The sequence below is a fragment of the Littorina saxatilis genome, linkage group LG10 (assembly GCF_037325665.1).
Source record: "Littorina saxatilis isolate snail1 linkage group LG10, US_GU_Lsax_2.0, whole genome shotgun sequence".
Lineage (NCBI taxonomy): Eukaryota > Metazoa > Mollusca > Gastropoda > Littorinimorpha > Littorinidae > Littorina > Littorina saxatilis.
The window spans coordinates 6841176-6862373 of NC_090254.1; the positions used below are offsets into that span (position 1 = coordinate 6841176).

At 42.0% G+C, this 21198-nt stretch overlaps 2 protein-coding genes across 5 annotated transcripts in view; both read right to left on the reverse strand.

Annotated features, from left to right (window-relative positions):
* LOC138978056 (E3 ubiquitin-protein ligase MIB2-like) overlaps positions 1-21198 on the reverse strand; it is a 29310-nt gene continuing 8112 nt past the window's right edge. For 2 of the 4 annotated variants that reach the window (XM_070350680.1, XM_070350683.1), the window contains 11 exons: positions 20808-20909; positions 20142-20376; positions 18178-18341; positions 14210-14367; positions 13187-13343; positions 8494-8648; positions 5854-5980; positions 5394-5502; positions 3363-3445; positions 2297-2457; positions 1209-1984 (listed from right to left, as the gene is read on the reverse strand). In XM_070350680.1, the coding sequence (XP_070206781.1) occupies positions 1690-1984; positions 2297-2457; positions 3363-3445; positions 5394-5502; positions 5854-5980; positions 8494-8648; positions 13187-13343; positions 14210-14367; positions 18178-18341; positions 20142-20376; positions 20808-20909 (1746 nt within the window). In that variant the 3' untranslated portion in view covers positions 1209-1689. Of the gene's footprint in view, positions 1064-1208; positions 1985-2296; positions 2458-3362; positions 3446-5393; positions 5503-5853; positions 5981-8493; positions 8649-13186; positions 13344-14209; positions 14368-18177; positions 18342-20141; positions 20377-20807; positions 20910-21198 lie in introns of those variants that run through there. The other 2 variants (XM_070350681.1, XM_070350682.1) reach the window with 2 other exon arrangements.
* LOC138978046 (gastrula zinc finger protein XlCGF8.2DB-like) lies at positions 10896-12204 on the reverse strand. Its single transcript, XM_070350671.1, has 2 exons — positions 11993-12204; positions 10896-11553 (listed from the first exon to the last, which is right to left on the reverse strand). Exons 1-2 carry the CDS (start codon positions 12138-12140, stop codon positions 11009-11011), a joined length of 693 nt encoding a protein of 230 aa, XP_070206772.1. The 5' UTR covers positions 12141-12204; the 3' UTR covers positions 10896-11008.

The following is a 21198-nucleotide window of genomic DNA, read 5'->3' on the forward strand; positions in this document are numbered from 1 at the left end:
GTATTGAATCTCAAAAACTTCAGAGAAAATGGGAAAAATGTGAAAAATAGCTGTTTTTTAGGCAACATTTATGGCCCCTGCGACCTTGACCTTGAAGCAAGGTCAAGATGCTATGTATGCTTTTTGGGGCCTTGTCATCATACACCATCTTGCCAAATTTGGTACTGATAGACTGAATAGTGTCCAAGAAATATCCAACGTTAAAGTTTTCCGGACGGACGGACGGACGGACGGACGTCCGGACGGACGGACGGACGGACGGACGTCCGGACGTCCGGACGTCCGGACGGACGACTCGGGTGAGTACATAGACTCACTTTTGCTTCGCATGTGAGTCAAAAAAACGAACAATTATATTCTTAAAGTAATAAACAAACTGGTTAGAATAACAGATTTAGGAGAATGCAATGCAAGGAACATCTTTATCTAATTCGGTCGATGCTTAGATCTAGAAAAGCACCCACTTATTCCAGTATAATAGAGAAAAAAATCCAATTGAAAAAGTTCCAGATCTAGACAAGGCAGCAATTTTAGCTAGCAAAATCGAACTTGCCCTGCAGTCATGCAAGGTCGAATCACTTTCCCTGCCTAGTGGGGGTTTGGCGGGTAGAGGGCCGGTGCTGGCACACTTGGAGTGAAACGACATGTCACCTACTTCGATAGCTTCTCCGGATTTACGTGTACAAACAGCGTCCGGTTTTACCGCTTCGATTCTAAACCCTAGTTTCTCATGTTGGTAACAAACTGGCTATTTGTTTATCAGATGTGTCGTTGTTCCACATTAAATGATGCTAGAATGCAAGGTCGCAATCATTTGGTTATCAAACCAGGTTGTGTTCTTTTTTTCATCACCTTTTTCGCGCAAACAGTTTTGCGCCATTTCTTTTGCGCAGACTGGGCGGGACAGGAAGCGGAAGCGCATCAAAATTTCTGATTGGACAATGATGCCGACGCCCACTTGACCCCCACTACAATGTCAAGGTCGGAAAGTCGTGAATAGAACTCGTCTTTCTTCTTCTATCGCATCTTCTTGCAAGTCTCTGTATCGATAGTTTATTCCTCTCTACACAAAAAGGAGAGGAAAATCTTATGGAGAAAGACAGGGTAATGCTCACCAAATGGGGCTACTGTCATGTACTAAATCACATAGAAGTATAGATAGCTTAATTGTGGATATTGTTAAAGTCACATGTCAACAATTCAGCGAAGACAATTATTTTTCTCTTCTATTGATTACATTACAAAGCGTGTGTTGTCACTGAACCCAGTGATTAAAACACTATGATTGTTTTACGGTTATGTGTCATTTTCTCGTCCCGCATATGACAAGACTTAAATATCAGAATACAACAAGACCAAAATGTTATAAATCGAAATTGTAAACATCATCATTGACATCGTACTATTCTTTTCTGTTATTTGCCCACTTACATCTGCACATGCATCATGCACGACCTTTTTTTTTATTGCACAGCTCAGATTCATGATCATGGGTTAAAAATACATCATGTCAAAAACTAAATGTAATGACAGTCTATACTTTACACAAAATGTAGTAAAAACGAATCTATCATAATGTGAGCAGTTAATTGATGCGTGAAACGCCAATTCTCAGTGCGAATAAAAAGACTGGAATTCTTTTCAAAAGGGAAAAGGGCAGTTTTACAAGTTGACAATTTACTGACAAGGTTATGTGGCCACTTTTTCTTTGACTTCTTCATCACACAGAGGACACAGGGTGACCTTGTCACTGCACGTGCTGCACACACACTTGTGTTGACATGGCAGCAGCGTGACGTCAGACTTGGAGGCACCGCACAGTCCACAGGGAAGCCCCACCCCCTTGAGGGCCTCCTTCAGTTTGCCCTCCCCCTTTCCTGCCAGCAGTGAGGCGGAGAATGGTAGGGATACGGCCAGGGATTGGAGGTTGTCGACAGCACCTATCACACCACCACCCGGTCCTTTCAGTTTGACCAATGCTTCACTGAAAAAATAAATATGCTTGGCTGTACAGATAATAGTAATGTAATTAATGACGCACGGCGCTCTTGCAAAATATACCACTGCAGGCCTCTTAATCAGTGTTCGAGAAATGTCTACATGAACTTTGTGAATGACACTTACTTACCAGTAAAAGGTATCGAGGGAAACGGAAGTGTATAAGATAAAAAAAAAAAAAGAGTATTTTAACCATCGGCAATGTAAGACTGGATTGCGTGAAAGCATAAAAACATAGAGAATGTGAATTCCTTGGTACCGTTTAGACAAAGTCATTCAGTGTTCTGGTCAAACTTACTTCTGTTCCACGAAACGCCTGACTTCCTCTTGCACAGGAGTTACACCATAGCTGAGAGGGTTACGTCCCTTTCTGTTTTCAATATCCACGTAGGCGCCATTGCTAATTAGCATACACGCGATGGCCACACGCAGTTGGCACTCTTGTCTGCCTGCCTCACTCTGCAAATAATGAAAAACATTTACAAACAAAGATTAGACAAAAATGACGGATTGGTTCATGCTAACTATAAATACAGCGAATAGAAATATAATTTAACAACAATATAATACAGGCAACATTACCTATACATTAACATTTACTTCCATTATCTCATACTGCCTAAGGTTTTTATTTGTTCCTTTATTTTAGAAGATAAAATACGCTAGGGTAGGCTACGCTAAGACTAGATAAAGTATAAACGAGACAAGATTATCTCTAATACTATGAGGTATGAATAAGCTACGAATATCTTCTGTTAATAATATGTTTTTATTTTCTAAATTAAAGTATCTTTCTATGTGACAGATAATGTCACGTAAAACAGATTTAAAAAAAAGATCTTCATCTTTTTTGTTAGCTGTTTATTTTGTTCCGGATTTTTCTGTGGGTCTGTATTTGTCAAAAAAATACACTTTTGATGTTATTAAACTTGTATTTTCAACTTACTTTTGCATGCGCCAACTGAAAGCAACATATGATCTGATGTAGTTTGATAATGTACTGCCCGATTTTGCTAAGACAGTTAACGCAGGGAAATAAATCTCGGTGATCTCAGGGACTGAAGTCGCAAACTAAATCAGATACACTATCCACAGAGCTAGCTACCTGTCCTGTTCTCATTCCTGTTCTGTTTAAATTCTGTACCCCAATGCTCTATAATTAATTAAATCAAAAGTCCTTCAAAAAGTGATCACCAAAGTAGAGATTTTAAAAAAGCAAATAAATATATAGTTTTACACTTCATAATTCGCATGCATAGAAATATACATATATTCCTCACAGATACATACACACATAATTTTATAAGATAAAAAAAAAATCAACCCATAACATACAATCAATAGTACAGTAAAAAACAACTGACGGCAATGTCTCGCTCTTGCTTGCCCCCCATTGTGAAATGCAGTGGCGTGTCTCCCTTTGATTCCTGCACGTTCAAGTCTGCGCCTGCAAAGATCATTGTTTTTATATTCATTATAACTGTGATCGTTGTTGTGTTCATCATCATCATCGCCCTGACTATTGTATTCATATTATATATATGTGAACGGGGTACTTTCAGCCCATGAACGAAGAAGAAGAACAAGTATTTAATACCATCGCTTTCCCCACGTCCTTACCCCCACAGAATCTATTCCATGCGATAGAGCTTGTCACCCAATGACAATAGCAATATGAAGCGATCAATACATTTTGAAAAGTTCCTTTAAAAAAAATGGGGCTATAGCCATGTACTTTGTTCAATATTTGTGTTTTTCTGTTGCTCTTTCGTTTACCAATACGGGATAATGGTTTCCCGTCGTGATTTTTAAAATGCCATGTAGCCGTACTAGAAGGCCCCAAAGGGGGGGTATCATCACGATCACGGGAAGGGAAATTTTAGCTTTCACGATCACAGTTACCTTGATTTTTGTCAATGATCACCGCAGTCAATGATGAAAATAAATGACGATCACGATCACGAGACTTGATTTTTTTGTCATAACGGATCACGGGCAAAGTTCCATCACGATCACAGAAATGGACATTTCGGCAATCACGGTCACAGAAAGGTCAAAAAACGCCAATCACGATCACGATTTTAAACCCTTTGGGGCCCTCTATATAATTATGTGTGTATTCAAGCTACATGACAGTAACGGAGATGGCCGTAACGGAGAGCCCGGACCCCCTTACGGCCTTGCCGATATTTGCTTTGTAGTGTGCTTCGGTGGGCAAAAACGATGTCACTCAATTGGAACATTTATTCTTTCTCTTTTGCTGGAAACAACGCCGGTAACGTAGATGACGGTTAATAAACCCCCAAGACTATTGTTTTTCTCTTAGTTGCTTCTTCGCTAGACTCAGACTCACCGCAGCAATAAACAACGCCCTTTATCTAAACTAACCAAAAATGTGAAGGCTGTTTTAGTAGTGTTCGCGTGTTAAGAGTCCATCAAAATTGGATAAAAAGATATTCCCAAAAGAAGTTACTGCTTTTGCGCCTTTTCCCCCGGACATTTACTTTTTATCATGGTGAAAACTCACAAGGACTTCCTCATTCACGAACATGACTGCAGCAACAGCACTGATGGTCGTGTCATTTAAAATGATAGTGCATGTGATTAGAAAGTGCTTGCTTATTTTTCAAATAAATGTATGTTCTTAAAATGTACGCCCGGGCGGTAAAGTAGATGACGTTTTTGGTAGTATGTATTGATGTCAGAACTAGGAGTAAAACGAAATTGACATAAATGGATGTGCCGAAGTTAGCTTACGGACGACCATAACAGAGGTTATAAAAGTTGAACTTTGATATTTTTTAAATTAGCTGCAGGACCCCCGGACAACGAACAAATGAAATGGTCGCTTCTTATTAAAGGCTGCTATATTCGTAGCGTTCATTAATTAATTCATATTGTTTACATGTGCCAATAATGTTATAAAACTGTACCTAAGGGGATATAATAACGATTGGCTGTAGCTTTCGAACACAGACAAAATTATTTCAGTATTGCAAAGTGGTGTTGATAGTGTCGAATGTAAACAGAACAGTCTCAAACGCCATCTTTGGTTTACGGAACGTCACGAAGTGACGTCAACGGTCTAAAATAGCCCAAGTCCTGGAGAACTGTTGCTAAACCATGCAATAAAGAATTAATTATTTCTCGTAATTGGTAAGGACTTCAAACCTAAACCTTTGCAGGAAGCTTAATTTATACATCCCCACAACGATGGGAAAAGCCCTGGAAGTAATTAAACTAATTAAATAGGACTATATCAGCCGTTAACATTGAGCGTGGTACATACCAATTATCGTATTACCTATGAGCAGATTAAGAAAACATGTGGCATCTCTTCTGCAAGCGAAGTTTTGTTAATTTCGCCTGATCACGATTGTGTTGCAATGACCTACCCATTTCCATGAGAGCCTCGGCGGCTTTGAACTTGGCTTCAATGCAGGCAAGGTGGAGAGGTGTGTAATTTGCTCCCGCCATGTCCCTCACGTTCACATCAGCACCGCCCTGTTAAGCCAAAAATGTCACATGGGCTGTCTATTCTTATTTATTCAGACATGGGTTATCTATGTCTAAGCCATCTAATCATTGAGAAATAAATGAGAAAGAAAGTTAACCCAATCTGTATTCAAATCACTTTTTTGAAAAATCAACCTGGAATCCCCTACTATGTATACTGTGTGAAAAGCTAGTAACATGCCCTGACGCATTATTTGGCCGGGTTGCTTTAGCTGATTAGAAGCGTTCTCCTTTACGATCCGAGACGCCAAAAATCGGCCAAAACTACACAACCATTGACTTCGAAAAGAAAGCCTTCGTAGATACTACTTGCCAGTTATCCATTGCGTACATACTCACAAGAAGAACAAGAAGCCTGATACACTCATCATGATCATTCGTTGCAGCAGTGTGTAGGGCAGTGTTTTGTCCGTGGTGCAAGTCGTTCACTTCACTCGTGTCACGCTCCAAAATACACTGCAGTGCGCTGTAAGTAAACTCAATTTCCCAGTCAAATTCTGCGCATCACATGTATTGTGTTTATGAGTATTTTTGTGTTTAGAGAGCGAGAGAATGAGAGAGACAGAGACAGATGATGTTGATGAGTGAACTTTAATTAACAAGGAAAGAGGTTTAAGCCTATGCTTTTCTTTCAACCTGTCCTCACATCTAAATAACACAAAGTGCTAATAAATGACAAACATAAAACCAATGAAGCAAACCAACCAACCAACCAAACAATAAACAAACAAACAAACAAACAAACATATAACAAACATAATAACAACGATTTTGAAGTTGCCTACAGTAACACTCACAATACCAACGTTGACGATAATGCTGATAATGGAAATACTTATGATGATGATAATAATGAAGATGATGATAGCATTGTGACAGGCCTCGCGCCCCCTAATTGGCGTAGAGGCGCGTCCCCCGGGTGGTGGATGGGGGAGCCTTCTCTACTAACTTCTGAGAGAAGGTCGCATCACTCTCGATGCCGTGAACCTAATTAGGATCTTTTTCTTGTTTCTTCTCTATTTCTGCCTCCCCAAAGTCCTTTTACTTTCCTTTTCTCACCCATAAAATTCTTCACTTATTACCCTTGTTAAGTGGTTCTTGTATAGAATATAGTCAATGTTTGTAAAGATTTTAGTCAAGCAGTATGTAAGAAATGTTTAGTCCTTTGTACTGGAAACTTGCATTCTTCCAGTAAGGTCATATATTGTACTACGTTGCAAGCCCCTGGAGCAATTTTTTGATTAGTGCTTTTGTGAACAAGAAACACTTAACAAGTGGCTCTATCCCATCTCCCCCCTTTCCCCTATCCCATCTCCCCCCTTTCCCTCGTCGCGATATAACCTTCGTGGTTGAAAACGACGTTAAACACCAAATAAAGAAAGAAAGATTGTGACAGGGGAGGCTACCGCTCCTTTCACAGCAGACTTTGCACCCGAGTTGTTGGCCTTTAAAAGTCAACACCGGTGTATTGTGGAATTCTGTTTGTGATGGGGTCTGGTGGTTTCCGATTGTCTGTATGTTCATGGAAACCTTCGGGTTTGCATAACAGTTTTTATAGGGCTAAGAAATTAGCCCTAACATTTTCAATCCTGTTTGATTGCACTTCGCCTCCCGAGGTGATCGTAGTGTTTCGGCACTCGGTTACAAAATATTCAGAAAATTTCAAAGCAATCCAACAAGTCATTGCTAAAGTGCAGCGTTTTTGTCATGATACCCCTAAAAATGACCCGTTACAATCGTTTGGATCGTTACAATTATTTGTTAAATTGTTATGCAATGTTTCGGAAGAAGTTTTTAAACTCGTCATAGGATCTTTTATTTGTGTCTAAAAAATTCATGACTTTGCATGTCTTTGGACAAATGATTGATACACACACTGCAACAGTTATATGTGTGTATAAGCACTGACGCAAATTTGCTTGGCCTGTAAACACGCTTGATATTTAAGCGATGATTCTGGTGCCACAGCTATGCCCAGCCAAGCGTGACCGTAGCATGTTTTAGGATGCAAGCAGCGATAACAGCGTGAACGTTCCATTTTTTCTCATGTGTTTGCATGACTAGCAAATTAACGCCAGTGGTTACATTTATTTTTTTTATTGTTTTTATTTACGAGGATTTATATCGCGCACGTATCTCACCACACAAAGCGACTCAAGGCGCATGTTACCTAATAATGCCGTGTGAGATGGAATTTTTTACACAATAAATCACGCATTCACACTGCCTTTAGGCGCTGCATCCACCTTTCACGGCCTATTATTCCAGGTCACACGGGTATTTTGGTGGACATTTTTATCTACGCCTATACAATTTTGCCAGGAAAGACCTTTTTGTCAATCGTGGGATCTTTAACGTGCATACCCCAATGTAGTGTACACGAAGGGACCTCGGTTTATCGTCTTATCCGAAAGACTAGCACTTGAACCCACCACCTAGGTTAGGAAAGGGGGGAGAAAATTGCTAACGCCCTGACCCAGGGTCGAACTCGCAACCTCTCGCTTCCGAGCGCAAGTGCGTTACCACTCGGCCACCCAGAACATGCAAATGAAACTTCGATAGTATGTGTATCAATCATTTGTCTGTAGACATGCAAAGTCATGCATTTTTTGGACACAAGTGAACAATCGTATGACGAGTTTAACAAAATGTTCCGAAACATTGCGTCACATCTGCATGAATAAATGTAACTATCCAAACTTCCGCAAGGAGTATTTCCAGTATGTTGGTAAAATATTCTGAAAGTTTCAAAGCAATCCAACAACTCATTACTAAAGTGCAGCGTTCTTTGTCATGATACCCATAAAAAAAAGGACGCAAAAAGGCCCGTTTTTGACCGCTCTTGCGATCGACACATGCAGCAGTAGGAATAGCATGGCACACGAAATACGCAAGGTAGCTAAACAAAACAATCGGTAAAAACACTTCGCGAAGTCTTCACGATTTTGGGCTCAATTTAAGGATGTGCTTTACTCTTACTAGGGGTTCCCTCTGAGGCAAGCGAGATGCAGGGCAGAGAAGTCACGCTTGTTGGTCAAGTGCAGGTCTATGTTGTCGAGCTGCACGAGCGCCGCCACCGATTCGACCTTGAACTTCTCAATTGCAACGTGAAGGGCTGTGTCTCCATAGTCGTCCTGAGATTGAAAGAAATCCGCATCAGTCGAGGTAGGAACAATAACTCATTTGAAGGCGGGTTTCTATCTTTTAAAAATAGGCTAAGACGTTTCTGTAGTTATTCATTTTCATTGTACAACAGAATAACTTAGGGCGCTGCAGGGCCGGACCAAGTTCGTTTGAGGGGGGGGGGGGGGGGTTCCAACTGAAGGCAGGGCTCCAGGGGCCGCCGAGGCCTCGCCTGGGGTGCAGGGGCAACGCCCCGCTGGGGGGTCTGGGGGGCAAAGCCTCCCAGAAGCCGAGAAAATTTTGCATTTGTGAGGTCATTTTTTGGTCTTTCCTTGCAACTGGGAATCAAAATTACACATTTTCATAATTTGAAATAGTTTTAGAAGACCAAATAAACTAAGGGAGTTGGGGGAAGAGCTTAAAAAGTCCACATATTTTTTTTCTTTTCTCTGAGAGGTACATCGGATGGCCAGGGGGGGTTCCGTAACCCAGGAACCCCCCCCCCCCCCCCCCCCGCCCAGATCCGGCCCTGCGCTAGAAGATCTGTTAGAGAAACGGATATTTCAACTGCATGAGGAGGAATGGAACCAAAATCACTCTACTCTTCTCAAAAGAGTGCATACTTAATAAACTGGGGTCCTGATTTGGCCTATATGGTCCGCTGGACCCAAAAAGCAACAACTAACTAACTATACTTACTAAACTGAGTGTGTTTCCCAATTCCTGTTACCGTTCATTCTCTGTCGCCTTTGTCTTCAACTATCAAATGTCCGCTGCAAAACTGAAACTTATATTGTGACTGGCTCTGCCTCTCCCTTATCCACTGCCCTGACTCTCTTCCCACACTGTGTTAAGAAAATTTTCTTCCCGACGCTTCCGTCATCTGCTTCAGGGGAAATTCAAAGAGGTTGGTGAAGCTATTTATCTCTATAAATGAAGTATTACGAAGTGTTGCACATCAAGATAGGTCAGGTTAGTTCTGTTAGTGTCTATACTTAATGCCAATGGGTTTTTCGGGTTTGTATTTCGCGTATTTTACCCGTGAATCGGCCGAATGACGGACCCGTCGCTGCACAGCTGCAAAGTTTGTCGCTTCGAGCGCAAAATCGTGAGGAAAACGCGTCTTGTAAGTAATGCTAATACATTCTACCAAAACCTAAACATGTCTGCACCAATCCTGCCAAGTGTCGTAGTTGTAGTCCCCCGCAAACAGCTGTAATCGTAAGAAGAATGTGATCATTCCTGCAGATTTGTGTGTCGTGCACCCGATTTGACCGAATTTTAGCGTGTCGTACACCCGCTGTGACGTTTTTCACGTCGTGACGTCCACCCGATGCTCACGTTCTGTGTCGTCTCTCCGATCGTGCACTTACCTTTTGCACATGACCTTTCTCACTTGTTACATTGTGTCATCCCCCATACATAAACACGAATTACATGTATAGCTTTGTTCTTTTGTATTCTGACTGGCATGGAGTCATTTTCAGACACAGTCATGGAGATGACAATAGCCGGATCTTACCACCAATGTGGATAAAGTTAAGACACCTTGGTAAGTACTCTTAGTCTCGCTTACCTTTCAACCATTGCAAAGGGGTGTTGGGGCAGGAATAAAGTTATCTTCCATCCAGGCCCCACAGTTGGGTTGACATGACAGTCTAGGGTAGATACACTGCACTGTGCGATGCAGGTAGCTGGTATGCCCCTGTCCAAATGGATCTTTAAACATCTTACAGAAGTTACACTGATTATAAACAAAGAGATTTTTGACTCACATGCGAAGCAAAAGTGAGTCTATGTACTCAGCCTAGTCGTCCGTCCCTCCGTCCGGCCGTCTGTCCCAAAAACTTAAACGTTGGATTTTTTCTCAGCCGCTATGAAGTCTATCAGCGCCAAATGTGGCATGATGGTGTATGATGACAAGACCTTAAAAAAACATACATAGTGACTTGACCTTGCTTCAAGGTCAAGGTCACGGGCCTTTAAAAACAGTTATTTTTCACATTTTCCCAATTTTCTCCCAAGTTTTTGAAAATGTCGACCCGAGCTACAAGTGGTATATAGGGCATAGTGAGCCCTATCTTTTGATACCAGTTTGGTTGACCTTGCTTCAAGGTCAAGGTCATTTTGACCCCTCTGAAATGTGTCCAAAACGTGACTTTACCACTAAATGACAATGTCTCTTGGTAGAAAGTGCCAATAAACACCAATGTGCTTCCTATCTGTTGAATTGATAGCCATGTCTTGTGTGAGTGGTGTATTTTGGGTGGAAAAATGTGTAAAATAGTTCTGAATGTATGGTGTCATTGCCAGCTTCAGTTGTTTGACTTTTAATATCACCTGAAGGTCAAGGTCATTTAAAGGTGCATACTCAAGTAGATGCAGACATTGGACAGCCTTTCGCCACATGGCGGCGTAGCTGTTCACGGTGCTTGAAGTGTGCAAAACACACCTTACAAGAACACCCTGCCCGTGTGTGATGGTAACGGACATGGTCACTCAGAAACCTTTTTAGTGCAAAGGTCTTGCCACACTGGGTGCAGGCCACCTCTTTTGGTTTCCCTTTGCACACATGCTTTGAGGGGTACAAGCTTTTAGGACTTGCATAAGATCTGCCGCATGAATCACATGAATAAGGCTTAATCTTGTCATGCTTCACGTTGCGGTGTGACGTCAGATCAATTTTTTGTGTGAACTTTTTGTCACATATGGTGCATTCATGATTTGTTTTTCCTTCACCATGATCAAAGCGCTGATGAGCCCACAAGGTGCGGTAATGCTTGTAAGTTTTACCACACTCGTGGCACTGGTGCACTGACTTGTCAGCCGAGGCCTCCATCTTCTTCTTCATGGGTGTCTTCTTCTTCTTGGGCGACTTTGGCTTCTCTGTCGAAGGCCCAGCACCATCGTCAGCAGCTGTCCACATACAACAAGATACAAAAAGCTTGTGTTAGTCTAACCAGATCGAATGTATATAAACATTATTCAGGTACAATAGTCCGTTGTTGCATTGTAAAACTATAACTATAACATGATCAGTACGCTTTCATATTATCATAATCAAGCGTTGCCAATACCTGCACACGGACAACAGCTACAGTCAACTGGTGGTAATGGATGGCTCACACGTTAATCCTTATTGTCAAAAAACGATAACAATATTGTAGCTATAACCTATTGACATGAGGTGCAGCCAATCGCTGCTTTCAGCTGTCAGTTTAATAGGTTTACAGCTACATCATTGTTGTCGCTAAACCTGAATTTTGACAAGAATCGACGTGTGCAAGAATCCACGTGTGAGCGGCCCATAAACATGATCCTGCACAGGCTTACATAATAATAAAATATAACTTACATGTCGATTTCTCTTTGGGTGTCGATGTTTCTTTGGGTGTCACCTTTGCCTCCTTTTCTGGAGTTTGGACTATGTCCAGGTAACTATCCATAAATTCAGCGGATAACTCCGCTTCTTCTTCTTCCACAACTTCCATGACCTGATCCATGTTGTCCCTGAAAAATCACTCCAAGACGATCAGAATACAAACAAACAAAGTCATGTGCAAAAGGTAAGTGCACGATCGGAGAGACGACACAGAACGTGAGCATCGGGTGGACGTCACGACGTGAAAAACGTCACAGCGGGTGTACGACACGCTAAAATTCGGTCAAATCGGGTGCACGACACACACATCTGCAGGAATGATCACATTCTGCTTACGATTACAGCTGTTTGCGGGGGACTACAACTACGACACTTGGCAGGATTGGTGCAGACATGTTTAGGTTTTGGTAGAATGTATTAGCATTACTTACAAGACGCGTTTTTCTCACGATTTTGCGCTCGAAGCGACAAACTTTGCAGCTGTGCAGCGACGGGTCCGTCATTCGGCCGATTCACGGGTAAAATACGCGAAATACAAACCCGAAAAACCCATTGGCATTAAGTATAGACACTAACAGAACTAACCTGACCTATCTTGATGTGCAACACTTCGTAATACTTCATTTATAGAGATAAATAGCTTCACCAACCTCTTTGAATTTCCCCTGAAGCAGATGACGGAAGCGTCGGGAAGAAAATTTTCTTAACACAGTGTGGGAAGAGAGTCAGGGGTGTGTTATCGTCCTGCCAGCCTGAGTCTGAAGCCATGAAACTTCTTCAAAGATTGCTTTCGATAAACAAAATTCGTCGAAAATTGCGCATACCCACTTTCAACTCTGATCAGACTTTGACATTGATGGATGTACTAGGTATGGGAAGTAACTCAATAACTGTATGTTCGAAGCAAACACGAGTTGTGTACCTTAGGCCACTATCCGTGTGTATCGACTGTATACGTGGCCCGTCACGAATGTGTTCAGAGAAATCAGTTTCTGACATGGTATACTTAGCTTTTAATCAACTCTTGAACTAATCTTTAAGAAATTCAATGGTCTGAACACGGCTGTATTTTATACGTACACAAGCTATAGTCACCAACATGGGTCAAAAAAGGTTCTTCACTTATCAGCGTCACTTACACCAAAGTTGTGACCTACATGTTCTAACCTTCACGTTCACGTCGACACCATAAGCAGCAAAAGCCCGGATGGCCCGTACCAGGCCGAACGCAGCAGCGTAGTGCATGTATGTGTGACACTGCTCGTCCACTGCAAAGGCATCGGCCCCCGCTTCCAGCAACACCACCACCAGATCTTCGCTTTGTCTGGGAGTACACATAGCAAACATAAGTTAAAACGATCAAGTGTGAAAATGTCAAAGCAGCCAGCATTTCTAGCTGTGTTTTTTAGAAGTGATTTGACATTCGATCATGTGCAATCTGTTCAACACACACGATATCCTAGAAACACATAAAGACTGACAGAGACACAAGCACCTTCCTGTCCAACAACAAAACCTCAACACCATCCCTTAAAAGACGCATAACACAAAAACCAAAAGGTGCGCTTTAAATTACATCAATCAGTTGAAGACGCAAAACGCACGCACAATCACCCCCCCCCCCCTCCCCTCAAGTCACCTTACTTTGAAGAGATACTATAGGTCTGGCCGTTTGAAGGAAGTTATTTTGCGAATTTGACGAATCTGAACTGAGAATCTTGAGAATCCAATGTACCTTAATCTAGACGCACATGGCATGATCTGCTTGAAAACGCTCCAAAAGTAAAGTCATTATATATAAAAAAAAAATTAAAAAAAGTGAGTGAATGTGCTACAAGGTGCTGCTTCTCTCCAGTGTTGGAAACAGAAAATAATCAGTCGAGAAGCACACCACTGCCAGCGGCTTCTATGACGCTGCGACCTAGTAACCTCATCACGTACACTACCAAGGGAAATAACTTTAAAAACAAGTTTACGACATTTGATTAAGCTTTTTACAACACCTGCTTTTGCAAGGTGAAGGCAGTCCTCCTGCTTGGCAGCATACTTTTCAACACAGATTCTTATGGTATAACTTTGGAAGCGATCTAAGAGCATTTTTCCTATTGTACTATCCTTTTCAAAATGTTCCCGTAACTTTAAATCTTTTTAATGTCCTGGCTGATACGCAAAACAACGAGACATTCTTACCCTTGCAGACATGAATACAGGGGAGTTTTGCATGGCGGCATACCATGGTTGACATCGGCACCCAGCTCCAGGAGAGTGTCCACCACACGGCGACTTTTTTTTCCCAGCACACAGGCAAAAATCAACGGTGTCAGGTCAGGGTGGTGTTCCCCCTCCAACTGGAACAGAAAGGCATTCGTTAGCCACTGACCAACGCCCATGTCACACGGGCCCACAAACAGATTCAGACAACCAACCGCAAGATCCACACGCTACAGAAATTCGTTCATTCCATCTGCAATTCACATCTTCAATTCTCAGGTGGGGCGGTAGATGCTGGTGTTGTCGCTCTGATGCACGGGGTCAGTGTTCTGTATTGTTTCAGTATTGTTGATCTTGTTTTGCATTCTACTCTCTTAATCTTAGACAATATAAGATGTTTGATGGGTTGTTGACAGACCAGCTTTTTTGTCGGTCCGAGGGGGAGCATATCGTCTTTTGTTTCATATTTATTGACCAAGGCCGAAGGCCGCGGTCAATAAATATGAAACAAAAGTCGATATGCCCCCCGAGGACCGACAAAAAAGCTGGTCTGGCAATAAACCATCAAACATCGTTTTTGTCATCATTTTGGTGGTTCAACATTAAGTGAAAAATCAACACAGGGAGCCATGGTTTGAAACGCGAGTTCTGTTATTATAATGCCTGTTCGGGGCCCCAGCACGTTGTTCAAAGCTGGCGTGCGAAAGCAACTTACTGTGTGTGATTTGAGTTTATAATGTTGAGACAAGTATGTCAGGTTTGAGGATGCGAAGTTCTGTAGTTTCCGACTACAGAGTGGTGTGTGAAAGCAACAGCAAGCGCCTTTGAGACGATAGTGCCCACATGTTGCATTCGAGCGATGGGATTGTCGTATTTCAAACGAGGTGATTTGCTTGCACAGTCAGCGTTGACCATCTCACAACAGATCTGTTATGTGGATTATCGTGCGACGTTCGAGTCGGGGGCAAGGAATCGCAGGAAGCAAAGATGAGTCTTTTTCCATTGTCACCTTTCTTTCCGGTTGTTGGTGCATATAATATTGTGCGGACAAAATGATGCGACGGCGAGTGTTTTTTGCCTCCAAGATTTTGTGGTGTGGGTATTGTTTTGCTCGTTTCATACCCACACCAAAACCTGAAACACACCCCACCCCACCCTCCCCCTCCCTCACAATCAGTCCATGAACACAAACACTGACACACACAAATTAATGATCAAGTTACCCTCCCCCCCCAACCCTTCACTTGCACACCTGCAACGCAGACGATCATATTATTGATTAAATATTCATATAGGTCAGTGTTGGGTTTTTTGTTCTTGTTTGTGTTATTGCAGAATCGGTTTTCTCTTATTGCTACACGTGTCTCTTCATTACATTTCACCATCGCCCTACCACCCTGCCCCTCTCGGTATTCCACCCCTCGGTTTTCAGTGGTAAATATTAGTAATCGAATATTGAAGCTACGTTGAGTCAAAGTCACAGAAGATTTGCATCGTGCAGCACTGCACGAATTGGGTCAAAGGACACAAACGATTTGCGTCGTGCCGCGAAGGAAAGATAATCGCGATCTTGTTTCTCATTGCCTCTCTGTTTTTCATTAGACTTGTCATTCTGCTTGCTCGGCTTTGTCAGATGTCTTCATTTCTTGTTGCTATGTTCTTTGCTTTTTTATTATTATTTTTTTATTTGCGCGTAGTTTATCGATACAACGTCTTGTGCACGGGTCAAAATGTGTGTGTCAGGGGTCAATTGGTTTGACTTAAACTTACGTTCGTGTTTCTCCAAACAGAGATACACGCACTCCATGACTTTGTGAGAAGATAAAACATATCGATAGGTTTCATTTGTTTGCGATAAAGCATAAATGTATGACCTTTGATGAGGTAGTTTTGTTTTTTGGTTACATTTGCCAGTTTGCCAGTTCGTATTTGGAACTTGGCGAAGCAGTGTCGTCTGTTTAGGTCTGGGGAAACGCCAATGAAAAGAGCCGAAAAATCCTCGAGCGTTTCTATTGGGTTTGCTTTTGATTATCCATGTAATAGGGCTTCCTGCAACTATGGTAACTGGGGATTTATTCCCCGGGGAACATGAGATTTATTTCCCAGGTGCTTGTGAATGAAAACTCGTGAAAATGATGACAATGACTTTCTTTTGTGCATTGTTGATGGTGAATGCATGTTAATTTATTTTTAATATACTTTCTTATGTGATAACCAATGTGCTATATTTTCTCAGGACAAAGAACAAATGTTTATTTTGAATGTTTTATGTATGTTATTATTACGGACACAAACGCTCAGCAATGTAATTTCTCTTTTAGAGATTAATAAAGTTATTGTATTGTATTGTATTGTATTGTATTGTAAACCCCTTCCCATTTCCTGCAGTCCTGCCCCTCCTTCAACGCCCTTAGACGCAAGACATGACCCATTCCAGTGGAGGCCCTCGCGGACTTCGCCCTACAGATAATTATAGCATGGCTGGGAACACAGAAGAAGAAGACGCGATGCCTATTTGATAAAACTACCAACATCAATTCCAAAATGGTGTGCTGTAAGTGTTCCAATTCAAAACTTTAAGAACAAAAGCAGAAAGCGTAATATACTGAACGTTTAATTGAAAACGCAATTTTAAAAAGTCACCAACATGTGCAAGCATTTTCTGTAGCAGTGTGGGTTTCTGCTACATACTGTTGCATTCTGTTTCAAGGTAGTTTGGTTGGTTGACTAGCGAAATGGTGTTTGGCACCAAGGAACATAGTCTATTCGCGCAAGTCCTACATTAATACACTTTGTCAATAAATTGTTACTGGACAATACATTCTGTCAGCTGAAGTATAGGTCTTTGATAAATATGTACAATAAAAGCACCAAGATGACACTCTTCCCCTTCTCCTTCCGGCACGGTTGGCCTAGTGGTAAGGCGTCCGCCCCGTGATCGGCAGGTCGTGGGTTCGAACCCCGGCCGGGTCATACCTAAGACTTTAAAATTGGCAATCTAGTGGCTGCTCCGCCTGGCGTCTGGCATTATGGGGTTAGTGCTAGGACTGGTTGGTCCGGTGTCAGAATAATGTGACTGGGTGAGACATGAAGCCTGTGCTGCGACTTCTGTCTTGTGTGTGGCGCACGTTATATGTCAAAGCAGCACCGCCCTGATATGGCCCTTCGTGGTCGGCTGGGCGTTAAGCAAACAAACAAACAAACAAACAAACAAACAAACAAACCTTCTTCTTCTGCGTTGAAGTGCTGCAACTCTTACTACACATTTTGTTTTGAACGAGTGGACTTTAATTTACATAAACCCCACCCCACCCCACACCCCGGCTATTTCGACAGTTAAACTCGGTATCGGGGGGATGCATGCTGGATATGTTTGTGTTTATGTAACCCATCGAACTCTGCCATGCTTGATAGGATCTTTTCCGTGCGTACTTGTTCTCAAAAGCCCGACCTCTTTACCTCCAGGCTATTAATTGCGTCTGTCTTGACAATTAAACTTGGCAACGACGTACAGACCAACAACAACAAAAGAGATAACTACAGATCCACATAGACAAAGAAACTAAGACAGAGAAACATTTTTACTTTCCAGTTTGTTTGTTCGTCCATGGGCTGAAACTCCCACGGCTTTTGAGTGTTTGACCGTTTTTACCCCGCCATTTAGGCAGCCATACGCCGCTTTCGGAGGAAGCATGCTGGGTATTTTCGTGTTTCTATAGCCCACCGAACTCTGACATGGATTACAGGATCTTTTTCGTGCGCACTTGGTCTTGTGCTTGCGTGTACACACGGGGGTGTTCGGACACCGAGGAGAGTCTGCACACAAAGTTGACTCTGAGAAATAAATCTCTCGCCGAACGTGGGGAAGAACTCACGCTGACAGCGGCCAACTGGATACAAATCCAGCGCGCTACCGACTGAGCTACATCCCCGCCCAAAGTACTTACCAGTGATCTATCAGCCATGATCTTCTGTCGCACAGTCACGTGATCATGGCTCTGGATGGCTCCCAGTAATGAGAGTAGTCCGCCCCTTGTGTGTGTAATGTTAGGTCTGCTGTCAGCCTTCATGGCCTCTCTCAGGCTGTGGTACAGTTCCCTGTTCTTTCCTGCTGGTAGGACAATACACATGTTCGACAATAATGAAATCATCGCCTCTCTCAGGCTGCGGTACAATTCTTTTTATATTTAGTCAAGTTTTGACTAAATATTTTAACATCGAGGGGGAATCGAAACGAGGGTATGGTGTATGTGTGTCTGTGCGTGTGTGTGTGTGTGTGTGTGTGTGAGTGTGTGTGTGTGTAGAGCGATTCAGACTAAACTACTGGACCGATCTTTATGAAATTTGACATGAGAGTTCCTGGGTATGAAATCCCCGAACGTTTTTTTCATTTTTTTGATAAATGTCTTTGATGACGTCATATCCGGCTTTTCGTGAAAGTTGAGGCGGCACTGTCACGCCCTCATTTTTCAACCAAATTGGTTGAAATTTTGGTCAAGTAATCTTCGACGAAGCCCGGGGTTCGGTATTGCATTTCAGCTTGGTGGCTTAAAAATTAATTAATGACTTTGGTCATTAAAAATCTGAAAATTATAAAAAAAATTTAAAATTTATAAAACGATCCAAATTTACGTTTATCTTATTCTCCATCATTTGCTGATTCCAAAAACATATAAATATGTTATATTCGGATTAAAAACAAGCTCTGAAAATTAAATATATAAAAATTATTATCAAAATTTTTTTTTCGAAATCGTTTTAAAAACACTTTCATCTTATTCCTTGTCGGTTCCTGATTCCAAAAACATATAGATATGATATGTTTGGATTAAAAACACGCTCAGAAAGTTAAAACGAAGAGAGGTACAGAAAAGCGTGCTATGCAGCATAGCGTAACCACTACCCCGCTCTTCTTGTCAATTTCACTGCCTATGCCGTGAGCGGTGGACCACGAGTATACGGTCTTGCTGCGTTGCATTGCGTTCAGTTTCATTCTGTGAGTTCGACAGCTACTTGACTAAATATTGTATTTTCGCCTTACGCGACTTGTTTCTCCTCTGTTGGCAGAACAATACAAACGCTCTACAATGATGAAATCAGCTGGAAGAAGCATTATACCAAACAGATTTATAAAGATCTGGTCGACGCTCAGTAAAAATAATAACTATTGACTTGTGTTTGTCGGTATGCTGTTAAATTCTCTGCTCTTCTCAGTCCTTGGTACATTTTGTTTTGATTGCATTCGATTGACATTTTCCCATGACTCTTTGAAAACAAATATTGAATGGAAACATCAGATCACACATTTCAGACTATTTGCTATTTTTTTTTTTTTTTTTTTTTTTTTTTTTTTTTTTTTTCTTTTATGCTGAACCGTGTCTCACGGCACCCGAGAGAATGAGAAACATGAAATGAACAAGCGACTTTCGTTCTCATCTCCAATAGAAGGTGAAAGCCGATTGATTATGTAATGCATCTAATTATGTTGATGATGAATTCACCTCGCTTGTTCATTCAATGCTTCCTATAATTATATTATTTCAGGTGCCGGGAGACTGGTTCCGTATAGTTGTCGTTTTCAAGCGTTTTCTTGCCAGACTATTTGCTATTGTTTTTGTTTACACTTGTACAGAGAGAAGGAGAGAGACAGAGAGATATACACACACAGACAGACACCAAGACAAACACAAAGACAGAGAGGCAGCCAGCCATTCTGATAGGAAGAGATAGCATGCAGTACAATATACTACATATACATATCTGATATAGACAGACGGTCACACAGACAGAGCTGATAGATGACTGTATGGATAGATTGGCAGACAGAGAGACTTACAGTTGGATCCTGCAAATCCACATCACTCCCGTTCAATTTCTAAATACCTGCAAGAGTCTGCCAAATATACCGTACCCTTGACAGTTTCTGTGACTTCGTCGCGTGCAGGAGTCTTCGCTTCCCCATTCGACGTTTTCACCACAGGTATCTGGGGTAGCTTTCCACCCGACTCTATGCTGAGAGAGTCCGGCTTGGTGTGGGGTACAGGGACGCAGCAAGCAGGGGCGAACAGGAAGTGATGATGTCCAAAGCTGACCAACACGTCACCGTCACTGTCTATGTTTAGCACGCGACCTGCTTTGCCTAGGGTCTGAAAGAGATACAGTGAAAGGGATTTTTCTTACTTGTAAAGTTAAAATACCTAATGATGCAACACCTTCGACTTATTTTTAAATTTAGTTGTATCAACACAAAGCTGTCTTTCCCCCAAGACAATGAATACCTAGTCCGTTTTCTGTGTGGTTTTGAGTCGTTGCAAACACACAGAGCACCTTAATATTCATCAGAACCAGCTTGTATCTGAGGCCAAAGGCATGTACACCTAGAAGAGTAACTCCTTGTTTGCTGACCCGAGATTAATTTCAAAATGAAAGGTTTCCTTTAAGACAATCATGTCAGCTATAAACTGAAACTATTATAACAAGCAAGGTTTGTAAACACGCACTCTACATCTGTACCCCCACAGTGTGCAAACCGTGCAGAACGGAATGGACACACCACGTGACATGTGTGTGTACTCACGGCGTGCATGTCGCCCCGCCAGCCCACCCTGGCGTTGAGAATCTTCACCTCCTCTTCCTTCTCTCGAATTCGAACAGTGCTGCCTGCTTTCAGTGTCAGCACCTGGGACATATGAACGCATAATGTCATTCATCCTGTAGGCGTGTGTCTTCTTTTAACTATACCAATATGTTCACATAGACGCAACCTGCATCGTAAAACGTTTGATGTAGACACTTCTTGGTTAGAATCTGGTCTCAGAAACATGACTATCGAACACTCTATAAAGCAGTGATAGCTGTGGCTTTTTGGTACACCAGTATTACTTATAAATCAGGACCACATGGCCGCACAGTACCTGGTCTATCAAGCACTGGAATCAGCGTTATTTTGATGACAAATGGTAACTGTC